Raw genomic sequence first — 27,154 nt, 5'->3', positions numbered from 1 at the left:
ACGGACTCAGGAGCTTACAAGCATACAAGTATCTAAGTATCTGACTGAGTGGTGGTAGGCAGAAGCAGGTGCGTATACATTCATTCAAACAGCACTTTTGTGCGTTTTGCCAGCAGCTCTTTGTTGTGCGTCAAGCATTGCGCTGTTTATGACTTCAAGCCTATCAACTCCCGAGATGAGGCTGGTGTAACCGAAGTGAAATGGCTAGCTAGTTAGCGCGCGCTAATAGTGTTTCAAACGTCACTCGCTCTGAACCTTCTAGTAGTTGTTCCCCTTGCTCTGCATGGGTAACGCTGCTTCGAGGGTGGCTGTTGTCGTTGTGTTGCTGGTTCACGCCCAGGGAGGAGGGAGGAGAGGGACGGAAGCTATACTGTTACACCGGCAATACTAAAGTGCCTATAAGAACATGTAATAGTCAAAGGATTTATGAAAGAAAAATGGTATAGAGGGAAATAGTCCTATAATTCCTATAATAACTACAACCTAAAACTTCTTACCTGGGAATATTGAAGACTCATGTTAAAAGGAACCACCAGCTTTCATATGTTCTCATGTTCTGAGCAAGGAACTGAAACGTTAGCTTTCTTACATAGCACATACTGCACTTTTACTTTCTTCTCCAACACTTTGTTTTTGCATTATTTAAACCAAATTGAACAGGTTTCATTATTTACTTGAGGCTAAATGGATTTTTATTTATGTATTATATTAAGTTAAAATAAGTGTTCATTCAGTATTGTTGTAATTGTCATTATTACAAATAAATAAATAAAAATCGTCTGATTAATCGGTATCGGCTTCTTTGGGCGTCCAATAATCGGTATCGGCGTTGAAAAATCATAATCGGTCGACCTCTAATGTGTAGTAGGAAACACTGTACACCAGGCGACCGTGTCAGTGTGCATGCGTCCGGCCCGCCACACGAGTCACTAGAACGCGATGGGACAAGGACATCCCTGCCTGGCCAAACAAAAAGTGTGGTTGAGAGAATGCCATGAGTGTGCAAAGCTGGCATCAAGGCAAAGGGTGGCTACTTTGAAGAATCTCAAATATAATACATTTGGATTTGTTTATACTTTTTTGGTTACTTCATGATTACATGTGTTATTTCATAGTTTTGATGTCTTCACTATTATTCTACAATGTAAAACATAGTAAAAAATAAAGAAAAACCCTGGAATTAGTAGGTGTGTCCAAACTTTTGTTTGGTACTGTATGTCAATAGATAGATAAACCATTTTTATATAATGCGAGTGCTAGTGGGAAAGTCACTTTCTGTCCAGCATGCCACTGGGCCATGTGATTAGAAGTCAATTTGAATTAAATAACCAAATTAGATTATAGAACATACCAGAAATATTGAAATGGAATCAACACCAACTCTGCTCTCCTGCACCTGACTTCGCCTCCCGTACACACCCTCGACAACCAGATATTAAAAACCGTTGTCATACAGGTAACATGTTACAAGGAATACACAAAGGGGCTATTTTAAATTTAGTTTATTCTTTATTCTGCTCATGTTACATTGAGAATATAGAAAACTAAAGCACTACAGTCAGGACATTTTCAGAAAGGTCCATCTGAGAGCTTCACTCTTCATCATGTTCTTTCTGTGACAAAGAAGATAGATAAAGGTTGAGAAAATGTACTTCTGAAAATGTTATTATTAAATACTGTTCTTCATTTATGTTTAAATCTTACAATCAAATCTTATAATACATAATTTACAAAAATAGTTTTGCTTGATATTGCACAGAAAGTGACCACTGAAACCATTATGCTTTAGAAATAATGTTTAAAAAATAGTTAAAAGTAGACAACAATCCAATTCATATTTGATTCTGTTTTATAATGAGTGTACATAACATTAGGAATACTTCATAATATTTAGTTGCAACCCCTTTTGCCCTCAGAACAGCCTCAATTAATCTCATTCCACAGGGATGCTGGACCATGTTGACTCCAATGCTTCCCACCGTTGTGACAAGTTGGCTCGATGTCCTTTGGGTGGTGGACAATTCTCAATACACACAGGAAACTGTTGAGCGTGAAAAACCCAGCGTCGTTGCAGTTCTTGACAAACTCAAACTGGTGTGCCTGGCACCTACTACCATACCCCGTTCAAAGGTACTTACATTTTTGTCTTGCCCATTCACCCTCTGAATGGCACACATACACAATCCATGTCTCAACTGTCTCAAGGCTTTAAAATGATTCTTTAACTGGGCTCCTCCCCTTCCTCTACACTGATTGAAGTGGATTTAACAAGTGACATAAATAAGGGATCATAGCTTTCACCTGGATTCACCTGCTTAGTCTATGTCATGGAAAGCGCTGGTGTTCCTAATGTTTTGTACACTCAGTGAGTATAAAAATATGTCATGTCAATGATAGTATAGCTGTTTGACATCAAATACTTGTTGACATGAGGGAATTTGAAAATTAGAATCAATATAATTATTTTGATGGAAAGAACTGACCTGACAGCTGGCATCACAACTCTTGGCCTCACTCTTCATCCTTTCCTTTCTGTGACAGAGAAGATGGATTGATCATGAGCATTTTTTAAATATTACTGTGTGAAGGAAAACATTTTATACTGCCATATACTGTGTCCTTAAAATTATATGGTTGGAAACTTCAACAGGTATGTACAGTATGTATATTATGGTAAATGGTTTGTGTTAGTTTTTAGAAATCTGTATTTTTAAAACAATCAGACCATCAAAAAATGTTTTAAACCGTTTAGTTTTGCGTTTTATATTGAAAGTCCACAGGTTTCTTTTGCTTCAATAGAGTGATCAGGGGCATGCAACTATATAGTTTTCCTTTCCTACAAATTCAGCAGAGAAAAAGCTTAATTTTCAAGCTCCCGAGTGGCACAGGGGTCTAAGGCTCTGCATCTCAGTGCTAGAGTTGTCACTACATATGCTGGTTCGATTCCAGGCTGTATCACAACCGGCCGTGTTTGGGAGTCCCATAGGGATCATAGGCCCAGTGTTAGGGTTTGGCTTGTGTAGGCCGTCATTGTAAATAATAATTTGTTAACTGACTTGCCTAGCTAAATAAAGGTTAAAAAAATAAATGATGATGACAACAGAAGTGCAATGCTTATTTAGAGCAATTATGTGCAATTAAATAATTCAATGGTCACAAAAAAATAAGTTATGAAATCTGTTACATTTTTTGCCTAATTCAGTTTTTTCTAAATTCAGTTTTTTCCCCGTTTTGTCAATCCATGTTTCTGTTTTTTGCCCTGTTTTTTTCTTCTGTTTTTTTGCTCTCAAAATTGCACATTTTTAATAGAAAAACAACTAAATTATTTAACTACATCAGGAGACCACTTTTGAGGTCTGGGAAAAATCTAATACATTTTAATTTTGGCGTGTAGATACCATTTAATTCAACTGGGCACCAGCAAGAGACTTGTTTGGTTAGTGGTGTTTCTGTACCACACATGTAATTACGGAGTTTGCACAAAAAAAAATCGCCACTGGATTGATGCAAATTATCATGATACCAAGTAGGCTTACTTTGTAGTTAACATTTAATTGAGAACGCTTTTGGGAAACCCTTTCACCAGATGACGGTTATCATCATCACTAACAGCTACACAAAGTGGTAGACAAACACGCACACAAAGAAAGGGGCATTCCTGCGTTGCCTCTTCAGAAAGTTTAAGGAAAATACGAATCACTGATGGATTTTGTTAATGTATTATGATAATCTTGGGCAATACATTTATTTGATTTCCTACTAAGTTCAATAGATTGCTGCTCTTCAACTACAGGATGTACAGCAGAAAATTGTTAAACCTGTTTGTGGCACAAATTCAAGGAGTAATCTAAAACAATTTTAGGATGAGACAATTAAATTAAAGGGGAACTTCTCTAAAAAAACAGGAATATAAATAACGATAATGCGAATAGCTATTTGATGTAATATGCCTTAAAGCTATTCCAAGTTTAGTTTTTTGCCATCTACACTACAGTACATGGGATGTTTGCAAATGATCCTTTCAGACTCTTGAAAAAGTAACTTTACTGACCTTGGAGCCGGAATCACGACTCTTGGCTCTCATCTTGTTAACCTGAGACTCAGCAATATCAGCCCTCTCCTCTGCCTCATCCAGTTCATGCTGAATCTTGCGGAACTTGCCCAAATTAGAATTGGCTTGTTCTTCCTGTGAAATGATTTAAGTTTTTAGCAAACAACAATTTGAGAATTACAGATGAATTAGTTGGATGATGGAACATTTTCTACTTACAGCCTCTTCTGAAGTTCTCTTGTAGGATTTGACCTTCAGCTGCAGTTTGTCCACCAGGTCTTGAAGACGGGACAAATTCTTACGGTCTTCCTCAGTCTGTACCCAAAAATAAAGGAAAAACTTGTCATTTGTGTGTCTTGCATTTGATTCTTAGCATGTTAATAATGCACTGTCAAATTAAAATATGTGATGTACCTGGTAGGTGAGCTCCTTGATGCGTCTCTCATATTTACGGACACCTTTCACAGAATCACTGCTCCTCCTTTGCTCCATTTCCACTTCACTCTCTAGCTCCCTCACCTAGAAAGAAATGATGAATGTTAACACATTAATTCCATTTACCTTGTTAGTTACCACTGCTTTTAATATTAAAGCTAGAAATATGACTAGAAATATGAAAAAATTATTTAGAATGAATAGAAGATTATGTAGCTGGGCCTCAGACACTTACTCTGGACTCCAGCTTCTGGATCTGCTTCTTGCCACCTTTCATGGCAATTTGTTCAGCTTCATCCAGGCGGTGCTGCAGGTCCTTGATGGTCTGCTCCATGTTCTTTTTCATGCGCTCCAGATGAGAACTGGTGTCCTGCTCCTTCTTCAGCTCCTCTGCCATCATGGCAGCATCAGTAATGGCCTTTTTGGCCTTTTCCTCAGCATTTCTGCACTCCTGCACAGCCTCCTCCACTTCATTCTGAAGCTGGGATGTGTCACCCTCTAGCTTCTTCTTCTGGCTCAACAGGCTGGTGTTCTACACATATATATGACAAATTCCTTTTAATATAACCTCAACAAATCTCAAATCGCAGACATTTTAAGGAGAACACAAATTGTTATCTATTACCGTCTTACCTGTGAGTGCAGCAGCTGAACTCTCTCACTAACATCCAGCAGTTCCTGCTCAGCCAGTTTGCGGCCTCTCTCAGTCTGCTCCACCATGGCTCTCAGCTCATCCAATTCAGCCTGCATCAGGTTGTTGCGTCTCTCTACAATAGCAATGTTCTCCTTCAGATCATCATTGCCACGAAGAGCATCATCCAGCTGCATTTGAGAATCCTGTAGAGAGAATTTATGATTTTACTATATTTTGTTTCACAGTGTGGTTTGGCTTTTTGTGAAGGCACAAGCAATGTTTTTAATTCACAATGGTGTGGAGGTGTTACCTTCAGATGGGAATGAAGACCCTTAAGTTGCTTCTGGGCCTCTGCTGCCTGCCTGTTGGCCTGGCTGAGCTGGATCTCCATCTCATTGAGATCTCCCTCCATCTTCTTCTTCAGTCTGAGAGCTTCATTCCTGCTGCGAGTCTCTGACTCCAGGGAGCTTTGCAGGGTATCCACCACTCTCTGCTGGTTCCTCTTATTCATCTCCATCTCCTCATCCTTCTCCACCAGTTTCCGTTCAATGTCAGCTTTGACCTGATTGAACTCCAGCTGTGCTCTCAGGATCTTGCCCTCCTCATGCTCTAGGGATCCCTATGAGAACACAGCCACCCATAGTTTAGAAGATTTTACAATTCAATTCTGGAACTTTCACTATCTGTAAATGTTTTATATTCTTACCTCAGCTTCTTCTAAAGCAGACTGTATCTCAGCCTTCTCCTGCTCCAGCTGTTTACGGATCTTCTCCAGCTCATGGATGCTCTTTCCTCCCTCACCAAGTTGCTCAGTCAGGTCAGAAATTTCCTCTGTGGAAAATGTAATTGTTAATCAGAATATTTGAATTATCTCTGATGTTGTTGTATTCTCCATCTTTAAATGTCTAAGTTATGCTATTTAGTGATAAGAAGAAGACAAAGGATAATAATAATAAGAAGAAGAAGGATAATAAATTGACCTAATTTCCCCAAGTGTTATTATTCCGCTACCAAATATGTTTTATTATGATCATTTATTGTAAGTCGCTCTGGATAAGAGCGTCTGCTAAATGACTTAAATGTAATGTAAATATATGAACTCAATTTAATTATACATATTCTCTTACAGAAAGTGAATAGATTTGATAGTGACAGAGTCACACATTGTATAAGATACAGGGATGCAAACTAGTCACCTTTAGGCGAAATTAGTTTTGAATCCAAAATAGGTAACATACTTGATTCGTATAGATCCGATGATAATTTTTTATAAATGTTTTTGTCTAATATGGACGTTTTGATCACTACTGACTAGAGGTCGACCAATTATGATTTTTCAATGCCGATACCGATTATTGGAGGACCAAAAAAAGCCGGTACCGGTTAAGTGACCAATTTGTATTTATTTATTTATTTGTAGTAATGACAATTACAAGAATACTGAATGAACACTTTTATTTTAACTTAATATAATATATCAATAAAATCTATTTAGCCTCAAATAAATAATGATACATGTTCAATTTGGTTTAAATCATGCAAAATCAAAGTGTTGGAGACTAAAGTAAAAGTGCAATGTAAAAAAGCTAACGTTTAAGTTCCTTGCTCAGAACATGAGATAGCTGGTGGTTCCTTTTAACATGAGTCTTCAATATTCCCAGGTAAGAAGTTTTAGGTTGCAGTTATTATAGGAATTATACGACTATTTATCTCTTTACCATTTGTATTTCATATACCTTTGACTTTTGGATGTTCTTAGAGGCACTTTAATATTGCCAGTGTAACAGTATAGCTTCCGTCCCTCTCCTCGCCCCTACCTGGGCTCGAACCAGGAACACATCGAAAACAGTCACCCTCGAAGCATTGTTATCCATTGCTCCACAAATGCCGCGGCCCTTGCAGAGCAAGGGGAACAACTACTTCAAGGTCTCAGAGCGAGTGCCGTCACCGATTGAAACGTTATTAGCATGCACCCCACTAACTAGCTAGCCATTTCACATCGGTTACACCAGCCTAATCTCGGGAGTTGATAGGCTTGAAGTCATAAACAGCTCAATGCTTGAAGCACAGCGAAGAGCTGCTGGCAAATGCACAAAAGTGCTGTTTGAATGAACGCTTCAATGTTTTCCCTCTTATGTGGTTAATTTTCAGAATGAGAGAATTTGGTGAAAATGAGGCGTTGCTTGTTAAACAAGTGGTTTCAGGAATCAAGTGTAGCTGGAGCTTGGCCTGGCTTAAGTTGGATGCCACTATAGTGATGAAAGGAACACCATACATTTTCCCTTTTTCTCACATTTTGTTGTGTTGAACTTCGCATACTGTAACATTTTGTGAGTATTTTACTTTTTACTCAGTGAATGTTATATATTTATTTTGTTTTGACTTTTTACCCCTTTTTCGTGATATCCAATTGGTAGTTAGAGTACTGTCCCAACGCTGCAACTCCCATACGGACTCGGGAGAGGCGAAGGTCGAGAGCCATGCGTCCTCAAGCAGTGCGAAACTGCACTGCTTCTTGACACACTGCTCGCTTAACCCAAAAGCTAGCCGCTCCAATGTGTCAGAAGAAACACTATACAACTGGCGACCAAAGTCAGCATGCATGTACCCAGCCCGCAACAAGGAGTCGGTAGAGCGCGATGGGACAAGGACATCCCGGCTAGCCAAACCCTCCCATAAACCCAGACGACGCAGGGCCAATTGTGCGCCGCATCATGGGTCTCCCTGTCGCGGCTGGCTACGACACAGCCTGGGATCAAACCAGGGTCTGTAGTGACACCTCTAGCACTGCGATGCAGTATCTTAGACCACTGCGACTATAATCGTAGTCACTGTAATAGAGCAGAAATAGAATGGATGTTTGTTTGTACTTTACAATATTTAGTGTGTGTTTGTGGTCACATGCGTTCTATTATAAAGGCTGTCATGGCTAACTGCAGTATCATTTGTTTATTCTGTGGACTTGAGTGTCATTTGCAGTAAAGCCTAGGCAACAAATAACATTTGATAGCTTTCCTTAACATTTTTAGCTATGAGTTAGTACACAGTTTAAACCTGCATTTCAAGAAGGGATCAAGCCTGAAAGTCACTAGAAATGTTCACTTTAAAGCAGCAAGTTTCTGTGCAAAAAAAAAACCGTGTCACCTTTTTGGACCCTCACTGAAGATGACTTCCCAAACAGAGTACAATTTTTTAAACTTCTCGGCTTTAGAAGGTCATGGCTCAGCTTCTGAATGTCATAGAGACAACCAAATACATTCCCATGTTCATCAGAGTTGTGCCTTTCTCTGGCAGTTTGCTGCTTGTTTTCTATCCTAAAGCATCACGGATGTATGCATTGTTTTAGATCAGTGTAACAATTGTGAATTGTGCCCTTCAAATCAAGGAAGGTCCCGTATCCCCCCATGAAATGTGGGCTCCCCCTATGCCGTGCATCTAATAATGCATATCCTCTGACCTTGAAGGTTCTTGTTCTCCCTTTTCATGGACTCCAGATGATCCAGAGATTCCTCATAAGAGTTCTTGAGTTTGAAGAGTTCAGTGCTGAGAGATCTGGCCTCTTTCTGGGAGCTCTCTAGCTCAGTCTGAGCCTCTTCAAACTTCTGCTTCCACTCAGCCAGGACCTGGAAAGATAAGTGGTTTCAGTACAGTATATGATTAGGATAAGATGTACTTTATTGTCCATTAAATTACAGAGGAAAGACGGTCACAACCCAAGCCCCGAGACACACAGTTGCAGGAAGCAATGGGTCAGCTGCAGTTCTGTGCCCCTGAAGCAATTATAGGGGGTTAAGTGCCTTGCTCAAGGGCACAACTGCAGGCGATGGTAGGATGATGTCAGCAAACCTCCGGTTGCTGGCCTACTTCTCTAACCACTAGGCTACCTGCTGCCCCTATCATGTACTATAATGAAGGCTAATTGGACTTGTCTACATTTAATTGTCTTACCTTGTCGAAGTTCCTTTGCTTTTTGTCCAGAGCGGCAGCAGCTGCATTGGATCTCTCCACATCCACCATGAGATCTTCAATCTCATTCTGGAGTCTGTGTTTAGTCTTCTCCAGGGAGGAGCATTTAGCATTAACAGCTTCCACAGCCTCCTCTGCATCCTGCAGACGCTGAGCCAGCTTCTTCCTGGATTAACATAGATGAGAAACATTTAAGAAATCTGCCTTTTTTGTACGGTGCATTCGGAAAGTATTCAGACCACTTGACTTTTTCTACATTTTGTTACGTTATAGACTTGTTCAAAAATGTATTCAATTATATATTTTTCTCATCAATCTAATATAATAATAATAATATAATAATATATGCTTTAGTTCAAAAACAGTCATGTATACATTCTACATATTGGTCCCGGGATAACCCACTACCCTTTTTGCTCTACCAACTGAGCTACAGAAGGACCACAATCTACACAATACACAACAATCAATCCACACAATAACCCATAATGACAAAACAAAAACAGGTTTTTATCAATTTTAGCAAATTTCTATTAAAACAATATATAAAAAAATACCTTATTTACATAAGTATTCAGACCCTTTGCTATGAGACTCGAAATTGAGCTCAGGTGCATCCTGTTTCCATTGATCATCCTTGAGATGTTTCTACAACTTGTGTCCACTTGTGGTAAATTCAATTGTTTGGACGTAATTTGGAAAGACACACACCTGTCTATATAAGGTCCAACAGTTGACAGTGCATGTCAGAGCTGAAACCTAGCCGTGAGGTCGAAGGAATTGTTTGTAGAGCCTTGAGAGAGGATTGTGTCGAGGGACAGATCTGGGGAAGGGTACCAAAAAATATCTGCAGCATTGAAGGATGCCAAGAACACTGTAGCCGCCATCATTCTTAAATGAAAGATGTTTGGAACCACCAAGACTCTTCCTAGAGCTGGCCGCCCGGCCAAACTGAGCAATCGGGGGAAAAGGGCCTTTTGTAGGGAGGTAACCAATAACCCTGTGGTCACTCTGACAGAGCTCCAGAGTTCCTCTGTGGAGATGGGAGAACCTTCCAGAAGGACAACAATCTCTGCAGCACTCCACCAACCAGGCCTTTATGGTAGAATTTCCAGACGGATGCCACTCCTCAGTAAAAGGCACATGACAGCCTGCTTGGAGTTTGCCAAGAGGCACCTGAAGGACTCTCAGACCATGAGTATAAGATCCTCTGGTCTGATGAAACCAAGATTGAACTCTTTGGCCTGAATGCCAAGTGTCATGTCTGGAGAAAACCTGGCACCATCCCTACGGTGAAGCATCGTGGTGGGATGTTTTTCAGCGGCAGGGACTGGGAGACTAGTCAGGATTGAGGGATAGATGAACGGAGCAAAGTACAGAGAGATCCTTGATGAAAACCTGGTCAAGAGCGCTCTGACCTAAAACTGGTGGAAAGGTTCACCTTCCAACAGGACAATGACCCTAAGCACACAGCCTAGACAACACAGGAGTTGCTTCGGGACAAGTCTCTGAATGTCCTTGATTTGCCCAGCCAGAGCCCGGACTTGAACCTGATCAAACATTTCTGGAGAAACCTATATATAACTGTGCAGCGACGCTCCCCATCCAAGCTTGAGAGGATCTACAGAGAAGAATGGAAGACACTTCCCAAATTCAGGTGTGTCAAGCTTGTAGCGTCATACCGAAGAATACTCAAGGCTGTAATCGCTGCCAAAGGTGTTTCAACGAAGTACTGAGTAAAGGGTCTGAATATTAACGTAAATCGGATGTTTCAGTAATTTTTTTGCTATTAATTTCTAAAAACCTGTTTTTGCTTTGTCATTATGGGGTATTGTGTGTAAATTGATTAGGGAAAAATACAATTTAATCCATCTTAGAATAAGGCTGTAACGTAACAAAATGTGGAAAAAGTCAAGGGGTCTGAATAATTTCCAAATGCGCTCAGGTAATACAAGTATCATTCATGTACTTTTGTGTGTCACTAATTCAGCCAAGGTTGAATAGCCTTAAAAGTAAGAAAACGTCCTTACTTTGCATCTTCAAGCTCCTCTGTCTTCTGGATGGCATCAGTTTCATACTTGGTTCTCCACTGAGCCACTTCAGCATTAGCCTTGGACATGCCACGCTGCAGCTCAGACTTGGCCTCCTGCTCCTCTTCATACTGCTCCCTCAGCAGATCTGAGTCATGGCGAGCAGACTGCACTGCATGGGCAAGTGCGTTCTTTGCCTAGTAAGGACATTTTTGTAAAGAATCAAATTATGCCGGAGGTTAAATGAAGTTGATTATTGACACTGCATTTTTAGTATAAATACCTTGACTTCCTCCTCCAGTTGTCTCTTGAGGTCTTCAATCTGCTGAACATTGGACTGCTTACCTCTGGTCAGTTGGGAGACCAGAGAGTCCTTCTCCTCCAGCTGTCTGGCAAGTTCACCTGTTTTAATGCAATTCTAATTATTTCTAATTATATTATTTATTTGGTTATTTGTTGTTGCTGTTCATGTGAATGTCCAGATTTTTTGTTAATATACCATTCTCAGTTTGAAGCTTTGCTTTCTGCATAGTGAAATCATTGATGGATCGCTGTCCTTCCTCAGCTTTCGTCCTGTATTCACTCATCTGGTCCTCGAGAGTGCGGCACATTTTCTCCAAGTTTGTCTAAAAACAGATTTGTTTTTTGAATGACAGAACACCGTCACTAGATTCCATCATTAAAAAGCATGTGCAGATAACACGTTTTGATTGCTTAGTGATACCACATACTTTAGACTTGACAATCTGCTCCATGTTGGAGGCCACATCATCCAGCTCCAGCCTGAGCTCACTCTTCTCCTTCTCCAGCTTCTGCTTCACTCTCTGAAGGTTGTCAATCTGCTCTCCCAGGTCAGCCACACTGTCAGCATTTTTCTTCCTCAGAGTGGCAGCTGTAGCCTCATGCTGCAGAGTAGCCTCTTCAAGGTCTCTGCGCACCTTCTGAAACTCAGCCTCCCTCTTCTTGTTCATCTCAATCTGGGCAGCAGTGGCTCCACCTGCTTCCTCCAGCCTCTCACTGATCTCTTCCAGCTCTCTGGCCAAGTCTGCTCTCTGTTTCTCCACCTTGGCACGGGCAGCTCTCTCAGCCTCAAGCTCTTCCTCCAACTCCTCAATGCGGGCCTGCAATGGAGGGAATTACGATTTACAGAACAAGTGTACAATGGTGGAAAGAGTACTGAAATATCCTTCTCAAGTAAACGTAAACGGTAGATAATTTTAAAAGTACTCTGTGTACTTCATTAAGCTTGATAACCTTAGCAAAATGAGCTAATGATCTGAATGTTGTTACACATATTTTCCATGCATTAAATTGAAAAAGTACTCTAGGAAATGAATGTACAGTAGGATCTAAGTTAGTTTATTTTATGAATTTCAACAGGGCAATATTTTAAAATAAATTAAACATTCAAAGCAATTAAAATCAGGGGTACAAGGATTACTGAACTATTTTCCTTAAGTAGAATACTGTTACAAAACATTGTCCTCAACTAGAATAAAATTACTGACTTTGAAAAATACTCGGAAAAGCTACTAAATTACATTAACGAGAGTAGTTGTAATTCATTACTTTACAACTCTGCAAGTGTAACAGAAAGATTCCCTTCAATATTGCTATTGAAATACCTGCAGCTCCTTCAGTTTTTTCTGGAGTTGGGCACCCATGGCCTGCTCATCCTCAATCTTGCTGTTGAGTTGGCTCATCTCAAAGTCCTTCCTATTGAGAAGAACATGCTTATTGAGAAAGCATTTTCTACTGAATAATATTCTATAAGCCTTTTTTGATTTGTGATCTTACTGAGTTGGCTCGTCTCAAAATCCTTCCTGATAAGTAAAGTACACATTTTAGAGCTTTCTGTAAAGGAATTATTCATTAGATTTTGTGGGTTGTGATCTTACTTCTTCATTCTCTCCTCCATTTGCTGCTTGTCGTTCTCCAGGTCCATTAGGCTCTCCTGGGTCAACTTCAAGTCTCCTTCCAGCTTTCTTTTGGCTCTCTCAAGGTCCATCCTGACCTTCTTCTCTTGCTCCAGAGACCCTTCAAGCTGATAAAGGTTATATTAAACCATTTTTGTGCTGTAGGCTATTTTAGGATATTACTTATTTTGTTGTAATTCTTTATGAATTCCTATTTAATACTCACATCATCAACTTGCTGTTCCAGTTTGGCTTTGGCCTTGGTCAGCGTGTTGACCTTGTCCTCCTCACTCTGCAGGTCATCCAACGTTTGCTGATGAGCCTCCTGCAGAGCCTTCTTCTCCTTGGTCAGCTTGGCAATGATTTCATCCAGAGCTGCCATCTCTTCAGTCAGGTTTTTAACCTAAGGAAACAATGTCATTACGTTTTCATCCAAAACAATCAATTGGAGTTTTAACAATACAATAATGAAGAACAACTTTTACCTTGTTCTCTGTGGCATGCTTTTCCTTCTCCACTTTAGCCAGGGTGAGCTCCAGATCATCAATGTCCTTCTTGAGTTCTGAGCACTCATCTTCCAGCTTCCTCTTCTTAGCAGTAAGCTCTGAATTCATCTCCTCCTCATCCTCCAGTCTTTCTGTCAGCTCTTTGGATTTGGCCTCAAGCTGGATTTTGCTCTTGATCAGACCCTCGCATCTCTCTTCAGCATCACCAATAGTGTCTTCTGACTGTCAATGTGTCAATATATTGTAAGTATATCAAATTCTCCAAAGCTCAGAAATGTGTTTGGTGGAAAAATATTTGGAGACTACAAATGCTCTGCTGATTGTCCATACCTATTTAGCAAATCATGTCTCCTCTTTCTCTGTTTTTACATTTCTCTAGTTAGCTAAGGCAATTTTGACAAAGAATTTGAGTGGAGAAATGTAACGGTAGTGCAGTTAAAGTTACTCACAGTTTGGACAGCGATCTGCAGGTCATTCTTCTCTTGGATAAGGGAGACCATCTTCTCTTCCAGCTCCTTTCTACGGGCTTCACTTTTAGCATAAGCCTCTTTAAGCTTCAGGAATTCTTCCTTCATGTTCGCCATCTCCTTCTCAGTCTCTGCTGACTTCAGCAGAGGTTTAATCTTGAAGTACATCTTCATCCAGGGCCAATTCTTGACACCCATGAAGGCACGAATGTTCCATTGGATCACAAGCAAGGCGTCCCTGTGAAATGGAACAGAAGTAGCTTTTTATACACCCTTTTCCACCTCCACCATATTGTCTGCAGAAGTTTTATATAGTCTTATTCCAACCTGCGTTCAACAATTTTCTGGAACTCAATTCTGGCAAGTAGACCACGTGATCGGGCCTGCATTCCAGTGATGATAAGAGCGAGACGGTCATCTCTCATCTCCTCAAGGGTACCCAGGAGACCAGCCTTGAAGAACACCTAATGAGACACAAATGACATAATGTGGTGGTTGGATCATCTTGTATTCGGTAGGATTGTATTTTTCTGCCAGTTGACCACAATTAACTTGAATGTGTTATCCCCCATGTTTATAGTCATGTTTAGATTGTTGATGTCTTGCCTCTGTGCGAAAAGGGCACAAATTGACCACAAGGTGGCCTTAGAATGAGAAATTGATTTTACAACCAGCATGTTGACCAAGATTTAAAACATTTGGCACGGTCTTATCTCAAACAGTATGTGTACAATGCTTTTAATATCTTATATGTAGCCAGATCTGGACTTACTACATGGTGGCGCTACACCAAGTATATATTTGTATCTCTTGACTTGATCCATTTGGCCTAGAGACAGATGATATGTAGTAAGCATGATCAGTGGTATATCAGCAAGTGGCATTGCGCCGTTCGACCTGATGGTGTTGTGTTCTTAATGTCATGCTTGGACCCCATAATTGCTGCTATTGTTTTTCATCTATTTAGAGAACGTACCTTCGTGTGTCCTAATCTGTACTGGGTGTGGTCAATGTCCAGAGAGCCCAGCAGTTTTTCTGCTGCCTTGATGTTGTCCATGAACTGACCCTCAGGGATAGCATTTGGATTCAGGATGCGATATCTGAATTTAAATCAGAAAGCAATTATCTTTAAAAATACCTGAATAGGTAAACAGTTGAATTTATTTTGGACAGGAAATGCATAATGATTTGTACCTTTGTTTGAAGTCAGCATACAGGATCCTGTTGGGGAAGCCCTTTCTGCAGATCCTGATGCCTTCCAGCACACCGTTACAGCGCAGCTGGTGCATGACCAGAGGATTCTCCATGGCCCCAGGAGTCTTGGTCTCATTGGGGATGAGGCATCGCACAAAGTGAGGGTGAGTAGACCTCAAGTTGGTCATGAGTTTACCCAAGTTCTCCTGTAAGTATGACAAATGTAGAATTTTCCATAAATGACTCCCAGTACCTCACGAGTCATAACGGCATTTAATGCTATCATGCCAATCCACAACAAACTGACATGTCAAATTTAGCACAAATATAATACATTTGTTATTTTCTGCCATTTGAAAACATCAAAAGTATATTGATTTAAAGTCAGATTTACCCTGTGCAATGCAGACACAGTCTGGAAGGAAGAGCCTTTCTTCTTCTTTCCTCCAGCCGCTTTTTCTTCAGGTGCTGTATGATAATGACATCAATTAAATATACTATTGTCATGTACATTTGTATTTATTTCTGTGGTTTGTAGTCTTTGCCGATAAAAACACATAGTACCTCCTTCTGCACCAGCATAGCCCACAAAGAGGTTGGCCAGGAACTTAAGACTTGACTTCTGGAACAGTCCGACCACAGTCTCATTCAGCGGGTCCTTGTTCTTCACCAGCCAGTTACCAATGTTGTAATCAACAGTGCCAGCATAGTGAACCAGGGAGAAATGTGCCTCTGGTCTACCCTTAATAATCCTAGGCTTCTGGAAGCATGCATTTTTGCCCAGATGGGTGTCATACAGCTTAGCTTTGAATGTAGAATCACTGGCCTTGGGGAACATGCACTCCTCTTCAAGGATGGACATGATACCCATGGGCTGAAAGGGGAAAATGAATGAAAATAAATGAATACTAAGGCAAAATCATAAATATGAGAATAATTTGTTGTTGAAGCACATTTATGAAGATTGCCCGTGTAATGTTTGAAATCCTAAAGATTCAATCATATAAATTAAACTACTGCGAAACTGAAGACACCAACCCTTTCAATGAGGTCAATGCAGGCAGCCAAGTCCATGCCGAAGTCAATGAACTCCCAGACGATGCCCTCTTTCTTATATTCTTCCTGCTCCAGCACAAACATGTGGTGGTTGAAGAACTGTTGCAGCTTCTCATTAGTGAAGTTGATGCACAGCTGCTCAAAGGTGTTGAACTGAAATAGAAGTTTACAGTTACTTTATTTTGTCAGCTGTAATGTTTTAGATTAATCGTTTCATGACGTGGCCTTTTATCAAATCACTCACATCAAAGATCTCAAAGCCAGCAATGTCCAGCACACCAATGAAGTGCTGGCGAGCGTTCTTCGTGTCCAGTGAAAGGTTGATTCTTATCACCATCCAGAGGAACATGTTCTCGTAAATTTTCTTTGCCAGTGCACCAATGGAGTAGTTAACCTACAAAATGTTGAGAAAATTATTTACCAAAACATAGACTCCAGATAAACGCATAGGGACAGTTTCCCAGACACAGATCAGGCCTTGGACTAAAAGGCATCATCAATGAGGAATCACAGGCATGAACATATTAGCAACTCTAGAAAGAAGTTTTATGTTCAAAATTATTTTCTCCTGGAAATGTAAAACCTTTTTGAGACTCACCTGGTCGACACTCTGACCTTTGGTGACCCACTCATTTCCTACTTTGACCCTTGGGTGACACAGCCCCTTGACCAGGTCAGCAGAGTTCAGGCCCATCAGATATGCAGCTTTGTCAATATCTGGAAAGGCAAAATTTTATGGTTGGAGGAGGCACTCTGAGCGTCAGATTCTTCAGATATTATGTTAAAGTGAGAGGTTTTTATCAGTGCTCACCCTCAGTGCCATCTGCCTCTGCTTGCTCCTCCCGCTGCTTATTCTTGAACTTCAGGTTGCCGTAGTGCATGATGGCCCCAGTCAGCTTATAAATGCCATTAATCTCTTCTTGGGAGAATCCAAGCACATTAAAGGCATCCTAGTTTTGAAATAAAAGCCATTGTTTTGTATTGGAGAGAAAGTTGGATACAACTGGATTATTACCACATACAGTGAGTGTACAAAACATTAGGAGCACCTGCTCTTTCCATAAAATAGACTGACCAGGTGAGTTCAGTGAAAGATTTCATCCCTTATTAATGTCACCTTCAATCGGTGTAGATGAAGGGGAGGGGATAGGTTAAAGAAGGATTTTTAGGCCTTGAAACAATTGAGGCATGGATTGTGTATGTGTGCCATTCAGAGGTTGAATGGGTAATACAAAAGATTTAAGTGCGTTTAGAACGGGGTATGGTGGTAGGTGCCAGGCGCGCTGGTTTGAGTGTCAAGAACTTCAATTGCTGCTGGGTTTTTCACGCTCAGCAGTCTTCTGTGTTTGTCAAGAATACCCAAAGGACATCCAGCCAATTTGACACAATTTTCAGAAGCATTGGATTCAACATGGGCCAGCATCCCTGTGGAACGCTTTTGACACCTTGTTGAGTCCATCCTCCAATGAATTGTAGACTGTTCTGAAGGCAAAAGGGGATGCAGCTCTATTTGGAAGGTGTTCCTAAGGGTTTGACGCTCAGTGTATACAGTATGTTTTACTCACATCAGTAGCCATTAGCTCATCTGAATCATTAATGGAAGTAACAGCAATCTCTCCTTGGGAGATGAAGGCGTAGTCATAGGGATTGCTGGTGATGAGTAGCATCTCTGGAAATATTTCAACAGCACAGTTTAATTGTGTTCAGGCTGTGGAATAGGCCATAACATACTATTTGGAAGATTGGCATTGTACAAAAATAACAAAACAACAGTAATATTAGAAATAGACAGGACGCCAAATTAGTCTTAATCAAGTTTAGAAAAACTGCACCTGGAGATTGTTTTTCGTGCATCAAATTGTCAATGTTGTGTGCTTAAATGGCATTTAAATAATTGCAACTTTCTCATGGACAAAGGAAATATTATGGCATAAATCACAATACATTATGTTGTGAGTTTTACGGTTGGGAATGAGGGGTAGCACACTGCATGCGCTGGCTGCACCATAAGAATTTAATTGGAATTCATCAGAAATGTTCAGTTTAATTCAGAATGGACCTCAAGCCTGCTCAGTACACAATTTGATGATTTAATACTCACCCAGCAGTTCTGGTTTCTTTTGGGACAGGATCTGGTAGAAGATGTGATAATCTCTCTCAGCCTTGAGCTGGAAAGTTACACGTGACTTCTCCAGTAGATCTGATCAGTATGGAAAAGTGCTTTTGGTATTAATGTGTTTCCCGTCAACGAGATCTGTTCAATTCTGAGCAAATATACTATTGTACTCACAAGTCTCAATGTCAGCAGACGAAAGCTTCCCACTGACTCCAAAATGAATTCGGATGAATTTACCCTGTAAGTTATTGTCAAAAGTAGAAATGAATGAGCACACCAGATCTGGGTTCAAGTAGTAGTTGTTTTCTTTTTGAATACCTTCGGTGTGCTTGATTGAGCTTGAATGGGTTTAAATCCCACCTATCTGGTAGGCTCAATTAAACACTGAAAGTATTTGAAATAAAACAAATAGTATTTAAACCCAGGTCTGTTGCACATATACAGTCCCAAAGGGAAGATTAGCTGATGGACCCGAGGACGATAAGCTGACGTCATGACATCTACTAATGTGGATCCTAATAAAATTATTATCCTTATAAAATTCAAATCCAGAAGATAACAGATAAGATTAAAATATAGGATGAGATTTGAATGGTCTTTGACTGCAAACAAAGACCAAACTTACGAATCGAGAGGAGTTGTCATTCCTGATGGTCTTGGCATTACCAAAAGCCTCCAGGGCAGGATTGGCCTGGATGATTTGATCCTCCAGTGTCCCCTAGAAATCAACATCCATACAATGTGAAAATGCTGCAATGAACACCAATACTACATTAATAAAATGGGATCTAATCAAATGGCTTTTTTTGCATTGCCCCTTTTACAACCCTGCTACTCTCTGTAGTTATCATCTATGTATAGTCACTAATAACTACCTACATGTACATATTACCACAACTAACCTTCTGGTGCCCCGCCAGGGTAGTGGGTTCAATCCCGGGACCACCCATAATTGACACATGACTGTAAGTACTTTGGATAAAAGCGGTAACCACTGTATATAGTCTCGCTATTGTTATTTTACAGCTGCTCTTTAATTACTTGTTACTTTTATTTCTTATTTTTATCTGTATTTTTTTTTAAGCTGCAATGTTTGTTAGGGGGCTCGTAAGTAAGCATTTCACTGTAAAGTGTTGGATTCTGCGCATGTGACTAATAACATTTGATTTGATATGCTCAACCAGCCATGAATTGAAAAAAATGTAGGATAGACATTGATGATCACAGGGCTCGACATTAACGCTTGGACAAGAAGAATGTAGATTTAAGTTGTCCGACTGGACAAGTAAAAAGAATCACAGAATAACCACAATGTGTGTCATCAGTGGATCAAGTGTCCTCTGGATGCAATGTGTTGCACACTGTTCTCCCAATCTCTGCAGAGCAAATCAGAGTATAATTATTGTAGGCCTTCATTAACGGGCATGATCGGTATTTCAATCATGCAGTCGCGAGAAAGCCACATTGCTAGTTAGTGAGTTATTTCCGCAATTATACCAACATTTTGATCAGCAATGAAAATCCTGGAAAGGTCATGTTGTTTGCATCACCTACATGTGCCAGTGGGCCTTTGCCAGAGGAGAGAGAGAGACAACAACAGACAGTGGCAACCCATCATTCAATGCAGGTTGGGCAGAGACCCACCTGTTTTGAGCCCTACATGTTTAGCTAATGTATTTATTTATTTGCCCATTTTGAATGTAATTTTGGAAATAATTCACGTTACATATCAGTTTGCAAACAATGTTAAAAATAAAATAAATAATTTAGTTAATAAAGCCGGATACAAACATGTTCTCTTGAGTAAGACAGGTCCAAATTGTTTCAGCCTAGCTCAGTGCTTCCTGTGGTGGAGGGGCAGCCAGCGAAAGCACAGAGCATAGACGTTGGTCATTTTCTCTAGTTGCGCTGTGATTGGCTGTGTTCTGTCACTCATGGGGATACTAGCTCATCGCAGAATCTTCAGGGAGAGCTAGGTAGTTCAAGCCCCCTAGGGTGCTGCCATAGATCTATATTAGATGTACCTGTCCAATAAGGCTCAAGGTCAAGATAAAATGATGTCAAAACACGTTATATCTACAGTAGCTTTGATTGGACTGTTGTCAACATCATACTTTCAAAATCTTAGCTAGCTAGCTAGGCAAGCAGTCATCATCATGAATCACATCGACAATCTTTTCAATCTCTGTCATATGAAGATAAATTATACAGAAAACGAATTGGTGCTCATCGGTCATTGGACATAAACATTACGCAAAAGTCATACATCGCAAATTCAACAATGGAAGGAATGAGTGGCTAATTGCGATGCAAAACAATAACTATTTTGCTTCCCCTGCCTGCAATTCGGTGGAGAGGGTGTGTGGTTCAAGTTTGGGTTTAAGGGTTGAAAACATCTGTCTGAAATGGTCTCTTTTCCGAGCTTAAAAGGATAAACATTCACAAGCAACACCATGGGCCAGAAATGGTTGAATACATTGGCCACGTTCAAAACAACTCGGAACTCGGAACTGGGAAATCTGCGACTTCAGTGTGTTCAAGACAACTGGGAACTCTGGGGGGGGAAAAATGAATTCTGACTGGGAAATTGTGTTTTGAATGGTCGTCAAACTCGGAATTCCAGTCAGGAACTTGGATCTCTTTCTAAAGCTCTGACTTCCAGACCTAAAGATCCCTGATATCTTGATTCAACCCTGTTTTTTCAGAGTTCCCAGTTGTCTTGAAAGCACCGTAAATCCAGAGAATGACAGTCTTTGTTGACAATCTACAGAACAAAAATGTAATAATGTTCAATAATGGCTAAAAAGTTAAAACGGCATTTGTCATTATTGAAGAAGAATGCTTTTTATCGAGTTACACAAATCCACAAGCAGTCAGTAGAAACCACATTTATTTAAGCAAGTCAGCCATCTCAGCTATGTTTTTTTTAAATGAGGCTAAATGTAAGAAACCTCCGCTCTCGGGACAGCTTTATGTAGGCCCTAACAGTTTGTGGGCACTGTTTGTCACCGTTTTAGTGCAATTAATGTATTGTGTTGTGTAGTGGCTTTGCTGGCATATATCCCAAAAAATGTTATAGAGTTTGCCCACCAAGATTTACATGCTAACTAGATAACCAGCCAAACTACACAATATGTTTTGAATTGGCTATCTCGCTAGTTAACTATTTAGCAGGTATTAATGTCATTGTCATGTCCGATGTCCTAAAATAACTTTCCACCGGCATTCCTGTGTCACCGCAACTGGCTCGGCAGGTCATAAACCTGTACCCGCACACATTTACTCGGTACTGGTACACCCTGTATATAGCCTCGTTATAGTTATTTTATTGTTACTCTTTTCAAGGACAAGTTACTTAAGCTTTCGGACAAGTAAAACAAAAGTTTTACTTGCATTCTATTTTCTGTTTACCTTTTTTTCTTCTGCAGCGCTTTTCTTTCCACTGACAGCAGCAATGCTGGCAAAATACTGGATGACCCTCTTGGTGTTCACAGTCTTTCCAGCACCGGATTCTCCGCTGGGATTGAAAATACAAACGTCTCAGAATTTATCTTAATTTTAAATAGCCTCAAATCAATATAACCTTTGGTTGATGTACTTACGTGATAAGAACAGACTGGTTTTCCCTGTCTGTTGAAAGAGAAGTATCAGTAAATGTGTCATTACACAAAAATTATTTGATATGCCAATGTAGATGAAAAGGAAAAGTGATATTTTACCTGACAACATGTACTGGTAGGCATTGTCAGAGATGGAGAAGATGTGTGGAGGAGCTTCTGTCCTCTTCTTGCCTCTGTATGCATTGACAACAGACTGATCATACACTGGCAGCCACTTGTAGGGGTTGACAGTGACACAGAACAGCCCTGAGTAGGTCTGTGGAAGACGAGGGAGATGCAGATTTAGTTTCATTCATTTGAATGAATGTTTGATTTAATGGAGATATTAGCAGTCAGGCTTGACTTACGTAGATCATCCAGGCTGCGTAACGCTCTTTGAGGTTAAACAGCACAGCAGGCTCGTGCAGGAAGGTGAACATCGCCATGTCCTCAATTTTATCAAACTTTGGCGGGTTCTGGGGGTGAACGTCATCCTCCTTCACAGTAACAGTCTGAAAGATGGGCAAATTAAATGATTTTGTTTCATTTTCAAGGTGTAGAGGTATTCACTTTTGACACAAATCCTATCTTGATTTTTCACAAATTATCAATTGACATGTAATGCCTGATTTGCATGAAAGTTAAAGATCTCAAGTCAGGATTCTGCTCTTAGTTTTATATATATAGTGTACAACAATGTGGACACCCCTTCAAATTAGTGGATTCTGCTATTTCAGCCATACCCGTTGCTGACAGGTATATAAAATTGAGCACACGGCCATGCAATCTCCAGTAGAGCTTTGTGACTTTAAACTTGGCACTGTCGTAGGGGATGCCACCTTTCCAACAAGTCACATTTTTGCCCTGCTAAAGCAGCCCTGGTCAACTGTAAGTGCTGTTATTGGGAAGTGGAAATGTTTAGGAGCAACAACAGCTCATCGCGGAGTGGTAGGCCACACAAGCTTACAGAACGGGACCGGCGAATGCTGATGAGGGTAGCTCGTAAAAATGGTCTGACCTCGGTTGTAACACTCACTACAGAGTTCCAATCTGCCTCTGGAAGCAACGTTTTGTTTCAGCCTAGCTCAGTGCTTCCTGTGGTGGAGGGGCAGCCAGCGAAAGCACAGAGCATAGACGTTGGTCATTTTCTCTAGTTGCGCTATGATCGGCTGTGTTCTGTCACTCATGGTGACACTAGCTCATGTGGACACCCCTTCAAATAAGTGGATTCTACTATTTCAGCCATACCCGTTGCTGACAGGTATATAAAATCGAGCACACGGCCATGCAATAGAGCTCTGTGACTTTAAACTTGGCACTGTCGTAGGGGATGCCACCTTTCCAACAAGTCACATTTTTGCCCTGCTAAAGCAGCCCTGGTCAACTGATGCCACCTTTCCATACAGAAATTGTTTGTCAAGATTGGTGTGGAAGAACTTGGCTGGTCTGCACCGAGCCCTGGTCTCAACCCCGTTGAACACCTTTGGGATGAATTGGAACGCTGACTGCAAGCCAGGCCTAATCGCCCAATATCAGTGCCTGATTTCACTAATGAGTGCCCGACCTCACTAATGCTCTTGTGGCTGAATGGAAGCATGTCTCCGCAGCAATGTTTCAACATCTAGTGGAATGCCTTCCCAGTGGACTGGAGGCTGTTATAGCAGCAAAGGGGGGACCAACTCCATATTAATGGCAATGATTTTGGAATGAGATGTTCGACAAACAGGTGTCCACATACACTACATGACCAAAAGTATATTTTAAGAAGATTTTTAATAGTAAAATATTTACCTTTCCAAACTCAGTATCAACGGTGACTTTAGCCCCATCTCTGCTGGTGATTGTGGCCTTGACGTACTCAACCTCAGGGTCTGGCACATAGCACTCTCTCTTTATGTCAAAGGGTCTAGTCTGGCATTCCATACGCTCCTTGTCTGACTTACGCAGATAGGAAGCTGCGGCACCAAACTCTGCCATCAACGCGTCCCCCATTCTTAAACCTGTGCAGACAGAAACAGAGTGCAGTATGGATATTATTTACACACAGTACCAGGTTGAAATTAATGCCAACCCCAAACTCTGCCATCAACATGTCACACATTCTTAAATTTGTGAAACAGAGCTTTGAATGCATACAGTGGGGTTCAAAATGATTGACACCCTTGACTGTAGAAAATAAATTGTATTATTTTATACTAATACAATTGCATAGAGGAAGAGATTTTTTTTTTCTTTTTCTCAAAAAGGTAGGGATCAAAATGATTGACACCTAAAGATTCTTATAAATGAAGTAGTCAAAAGTTTAGTAATTGGTCCCATATTCCTAGCATGCAATGATTAAATCAAGCTTTTGACTCTACAAACTTGCTGGATGCATTTGCAGTTCGTTTTGGTTTTGTTTCAGATCATGCTTTGCCCAATAGAAATTAATGGTAAATAATGTATTGTGTCATTTTGGAGTCACTTTTATTGTAAATAAGAATAGAATATGTTTCTAAACACTTCAACATGAATGTGGATGTTTTACAGCCCTTTGATTTTGCCTTAATACTTCACTAAATTCATTTTAAAAAGTCGGTCCCAAACATTTCCCCCAATGGAATATTGGATATTACTATCACTTTATGTCTGTTTTGTATATGAACAGTATACTGTACCAGCATGGCAGACCAATAGAACTTTAAAATATATGGAGTGGCTGTGGATCCGACTTTTTCTGGATTTTTTTGTCCGCTGTGCTAAAACATCCGGAGCTTCCCGAAGCCTCTGCGCATGTGCGGATCACGTGCTGCGCGTGTGCATATTCTCACCTTTAGATGCAGCGAACAGGCTACTCAGGCGAATGGTCACGGTGCTTGTTATGTGATCTTGCAGACACTGATTCAGCTTTGATCTAACTTTATTATTAAACAAGCGCCATTCGCTTGAGTAGCCTGATCTCTGCACATAAAGTAGAGAATATACACTTTCGCAGAACGGGATCTGCACATAAGCTTCGGAAAGCTCTGCATCTTTGAGTGAGGCCGAAAAAGTTGGATTCGCAGCCACGGCCCAAAATAATAGCCTAAAAAAGACATGAGGGTCGAGGCAGAACACCGGTGGGCTACCACATTTAGAACCCTAGATTAATAAGACTATCTGAACAATATGAAGGTCAGCAAACCAATAGCACATTGAAAATAAACCAAAACGTGTGAGATTCACAGCAGACCAAAAGTAGCTAGGTCCACTGTAGCTCAAATCTACAGCTTCATGTAATTACTATACGGGAAAGACGTATTGTGCATCATATACAAGTTGACTAGGTTGATGAGTAGACAAAATCAAATCAAATCAAATTTATTTATATAGCCCTTCGTACATCAGCTGATATCTCAAAGTGCTGTACAGAAACCCAGCCTAAAATAAAACATTAGTATAGAAATGTATAGTTTTCATGGAACACATTGAAAGTCTTCATGCAAACCACTAAGAGGCGGGTTGTAAAACCTATATTTAAAAACCTATATACTAATAGAAGACATTCTTACCTGTCCTTGGTCACACCTTGAATACGTTTGGTGGAAAGGATCTCGACTGAGAATGAAATAGACAAAGACAATATCAATCAACTGAACACATATGTGTGGTAATGACAATTGTTTGGTCCTGTGATGATTATCTTTGCCCTCCTCAGCAGACTGCCTCTATATGCTTACCTTCAGGATGTCCAGTGCCTTGTGTCTCCCCCTAGTCTGTCTCCCCTGGTCTCCATCACTCTTTATAAAGAGTGTTGCTCAGCCCTATATGGAGATGGGCCATCTATTGTAATAAATGAGTCTGATTATTTTAGAAGATCTGTATTTGGAAGTAGAGGGTGTGTTTCTCAGACCAATGAGGTGGGAGGAGGGGAGCAAAATCCCAAGGTGCATGTACAGCATCACCATTTGCTGTAACTCCTTTTTTGGATTGTCACTTTACGAGATGGCTACATGACGACGTTAGGACATTTCAGAGACTATTTTAGCACCCTCCTTTATAGAGCAGTTTCAGGCACCATGTATATCCAACACTTATCAATCTGGTATGTTTGAGCATTGGAAATCCCTTGCATTTAGTGTTTTGGTGCAATATGTCAGCAATGCCAGTAAGGGGGAGTAGTCATTTTTAAAGTTTTGCATTTTATGTTCTAGTAAATGTTTGGCAACAAACTTGGATGTCTCTTATGAACACTTTTGTTGTTTGCGTGTTGTGATCGCTTAAGGTCATTGAGATGACATGATAGTCTTCTTGCATGGTGTGAAATCATTGCAAGACAACTGCAGCTGTCCTCATTTGTTCACAAAGGCAAGGTCACTGTCCTATGCATTGTCGCCGAGATTCCCATCTACTGTAAGCATAACCCTAGGCCCCATCTTGTTGACGTGGCATTGTCTACTTTTTATCCTTGAGGACAAATATAAACCTGTGAAATTCTTATTGGATTCCTTCTCCTGTGGCCCTCACCATGTGACATTGTAATAGCTGCAACCTTTTCATGTAAATATTTCCAGGCCACAAATGGAAGAACACAAGCCACCTTCCTCAAGCAACTCATGTTGGGGGACTCAACATCAAATAAAACTGTATTTATCACATGCTTCGTAAACAACAGGTGTGGACTAACAGCGAAATACTTACTTACATGAGTTGTTAACAAAACTTACACACAGGGCGTCATACCTACGTTTGAAAGAATAGAAAGATGTTTTTTTTATTTTACAAATCATTATTTCGTGCTCCTTCAAGAAAAAATGTGTCCAACAGGCCAGATACTCGTAAAGCTTTCACTTTCAAAGACAGTATCACATTTAAACGTTGGAAAATAGCCTTTTATAGTTTTACCCCCTTATTTATTACCATCTTTCATGTAAATTATGGATCAACTCAGTTTTAATACAATTCTATTCTCATAAAAACATTTCATTCTATTCCACTCTCTCCCTTTAAATTTCCATTAGACTAAGTGGATATCTGATAAGGTGCTGAGACAAGGGGCATGGGGTCTTAGAGTTGTAAGTGCCACACTGTTAAAGATCAAGATAGCTGTCAGGGCATCATGTACAATATGGGGAATAGTCAAGCTGTTAAGGTGATGATGTAGGGGTGACATAGCTGGAAAGTGTGTTACCTCCTTCAAGACCTGTGCATTATAGTATACTGGAG

General features: G+C 40.4%; 1 protein-coding gene across 2 annotated transcripts; it reads right to left on the bottom strand.

Annotated features, from left to right (window-relative positions):
- Positions 1 to 1,486: 1,486 nt before the first annotated feature.
- LOC123991410 (myosin-7-like) lies at positions 1,487 to 25,753 on the bottom strand. Of its 2 annotated transcripts, XM_046292984.1 has the most exons (41): positions 25,669 to 25,753; positions 25,501 to 25,546; positions 23,762 to 23,970; positions 22,339 to 22,482; positions 22,091 to 22,247; positions 21,974 to 22,001; positions 21,783 to 21,888; positions 18,997 to 19,089; positions 18,546 to 18,609; positions 18,357 to 18,455; positions 17,821 to 17,924; positions 17,067 to 17,205; positions 16,854 to 16,972; positions 16,500 to 16,649; positions 16,238 to 16,408; positions 15,764 to 16,073; positions 15,594 to 15,667; positions 15,200 to 15,405; positions 14,982 to 15,105; positions 14,333 to 14,469; positions 13,988 to 14,243; positions 13,518 to 13,760; positions 13,259 to 13,435; positions 13,015 to 13,160; positions 12,919 to 12,939; positions 12,742 to 12,811; positions 11,848 to 12,237; positions 11,616 to 11,742; positions 11,400 to 11,518; positions 11,117 to 11,313; positions 9,069 to 9,252; positions 8,578 to 8,743; positions 5,827 to 5,951; positions 5,431 to 5,739; positions 5,120 to 5,323; positions 4,722 to 5,018; positions 4,466 to 4,570; positions 4,271 to 4,366; positions 4,052 to 4,186; positions 2,484 to 2,532; positions 1,487 to 1,613 (listed from the first exon to the last, which is right to left on the bottom strand). In XM_046292984.1, the coding sequence occupies exons 3-40, from the start codon at positions 23,960 to 23,962 to the stop codon at positions 2,512 to 2,514; spliced, it is 5,814 nt and encodes a 1,937-aa protein (XP_046148940.1). In that variant the 5' UTR covers positions 23,963 to 23,970; positions 25,501 to 25,546; positions 25,669 to 25,753; the 3' UTR covers positions 1,487 to 1,613; positions 2,484 to 2,511. The 2 variants fall into 2 exon arrangements, with proteins under 2 accessions (XP_046148940.1, XP_046148939.1); XM_046292983.1 differs by lacking the exon at positions 12,919 to 12,939 and having other exon boundaries at positions 12,742 to 12,832.
- Between the last annotated feature and the right edge of the window lie 1,401 nt (positions 25,754 to 27,154).

Source organism: Oncorhynchus gorbuscha, linkage group LG12 (genome assembly GCF_021184085.1).
Source record: "Oncorhynchus gorbuscha isolate QuinsamMale2020 ecotype Even-year linkage group LG12, OgorEven_v1.0, whole genome shotgun sequence".
Lineage (NCBI taxonomy): Eukaryota > Metazoa > Chordata > Actinopteri > Salmoniformes > Salmonidae > Oncorhynchus > Oncorhynchus gorbuscha.
Note: the sequence above shows the minus strand (reverse complement) of the source record. Positions and strands in the feature narration are given on the sequence as shown.

What these genes read in the sequence shown, in the direction of transcription:
- LOC123991410 (XM_046292984.1), bottom strand. Translation starts at nt 23,962, where the DNA reads ATGGGGGACGCGTTGATGGCAGAGTTTGGTGCCGCAGCTTCCTATCTG. An exon ending in TTGATACTGAGTTTGGAAAG is followed by an intron (nt 22,483 to 23,761) that starts GTAAATATTTTA and finishes CCCATCTTTCAG; the next exon opens with ACTGTTACTGTGAAGGAGGA. An exon ending in AAGGTCAGAGTGTCGACCAG is followed by an intron (nt 16,650 to 16,853) that starts GTGAGTCTCAAA and finishes AACATTTTGTAG; the next exon opens with GTTAACTACTCCATTGGTGC.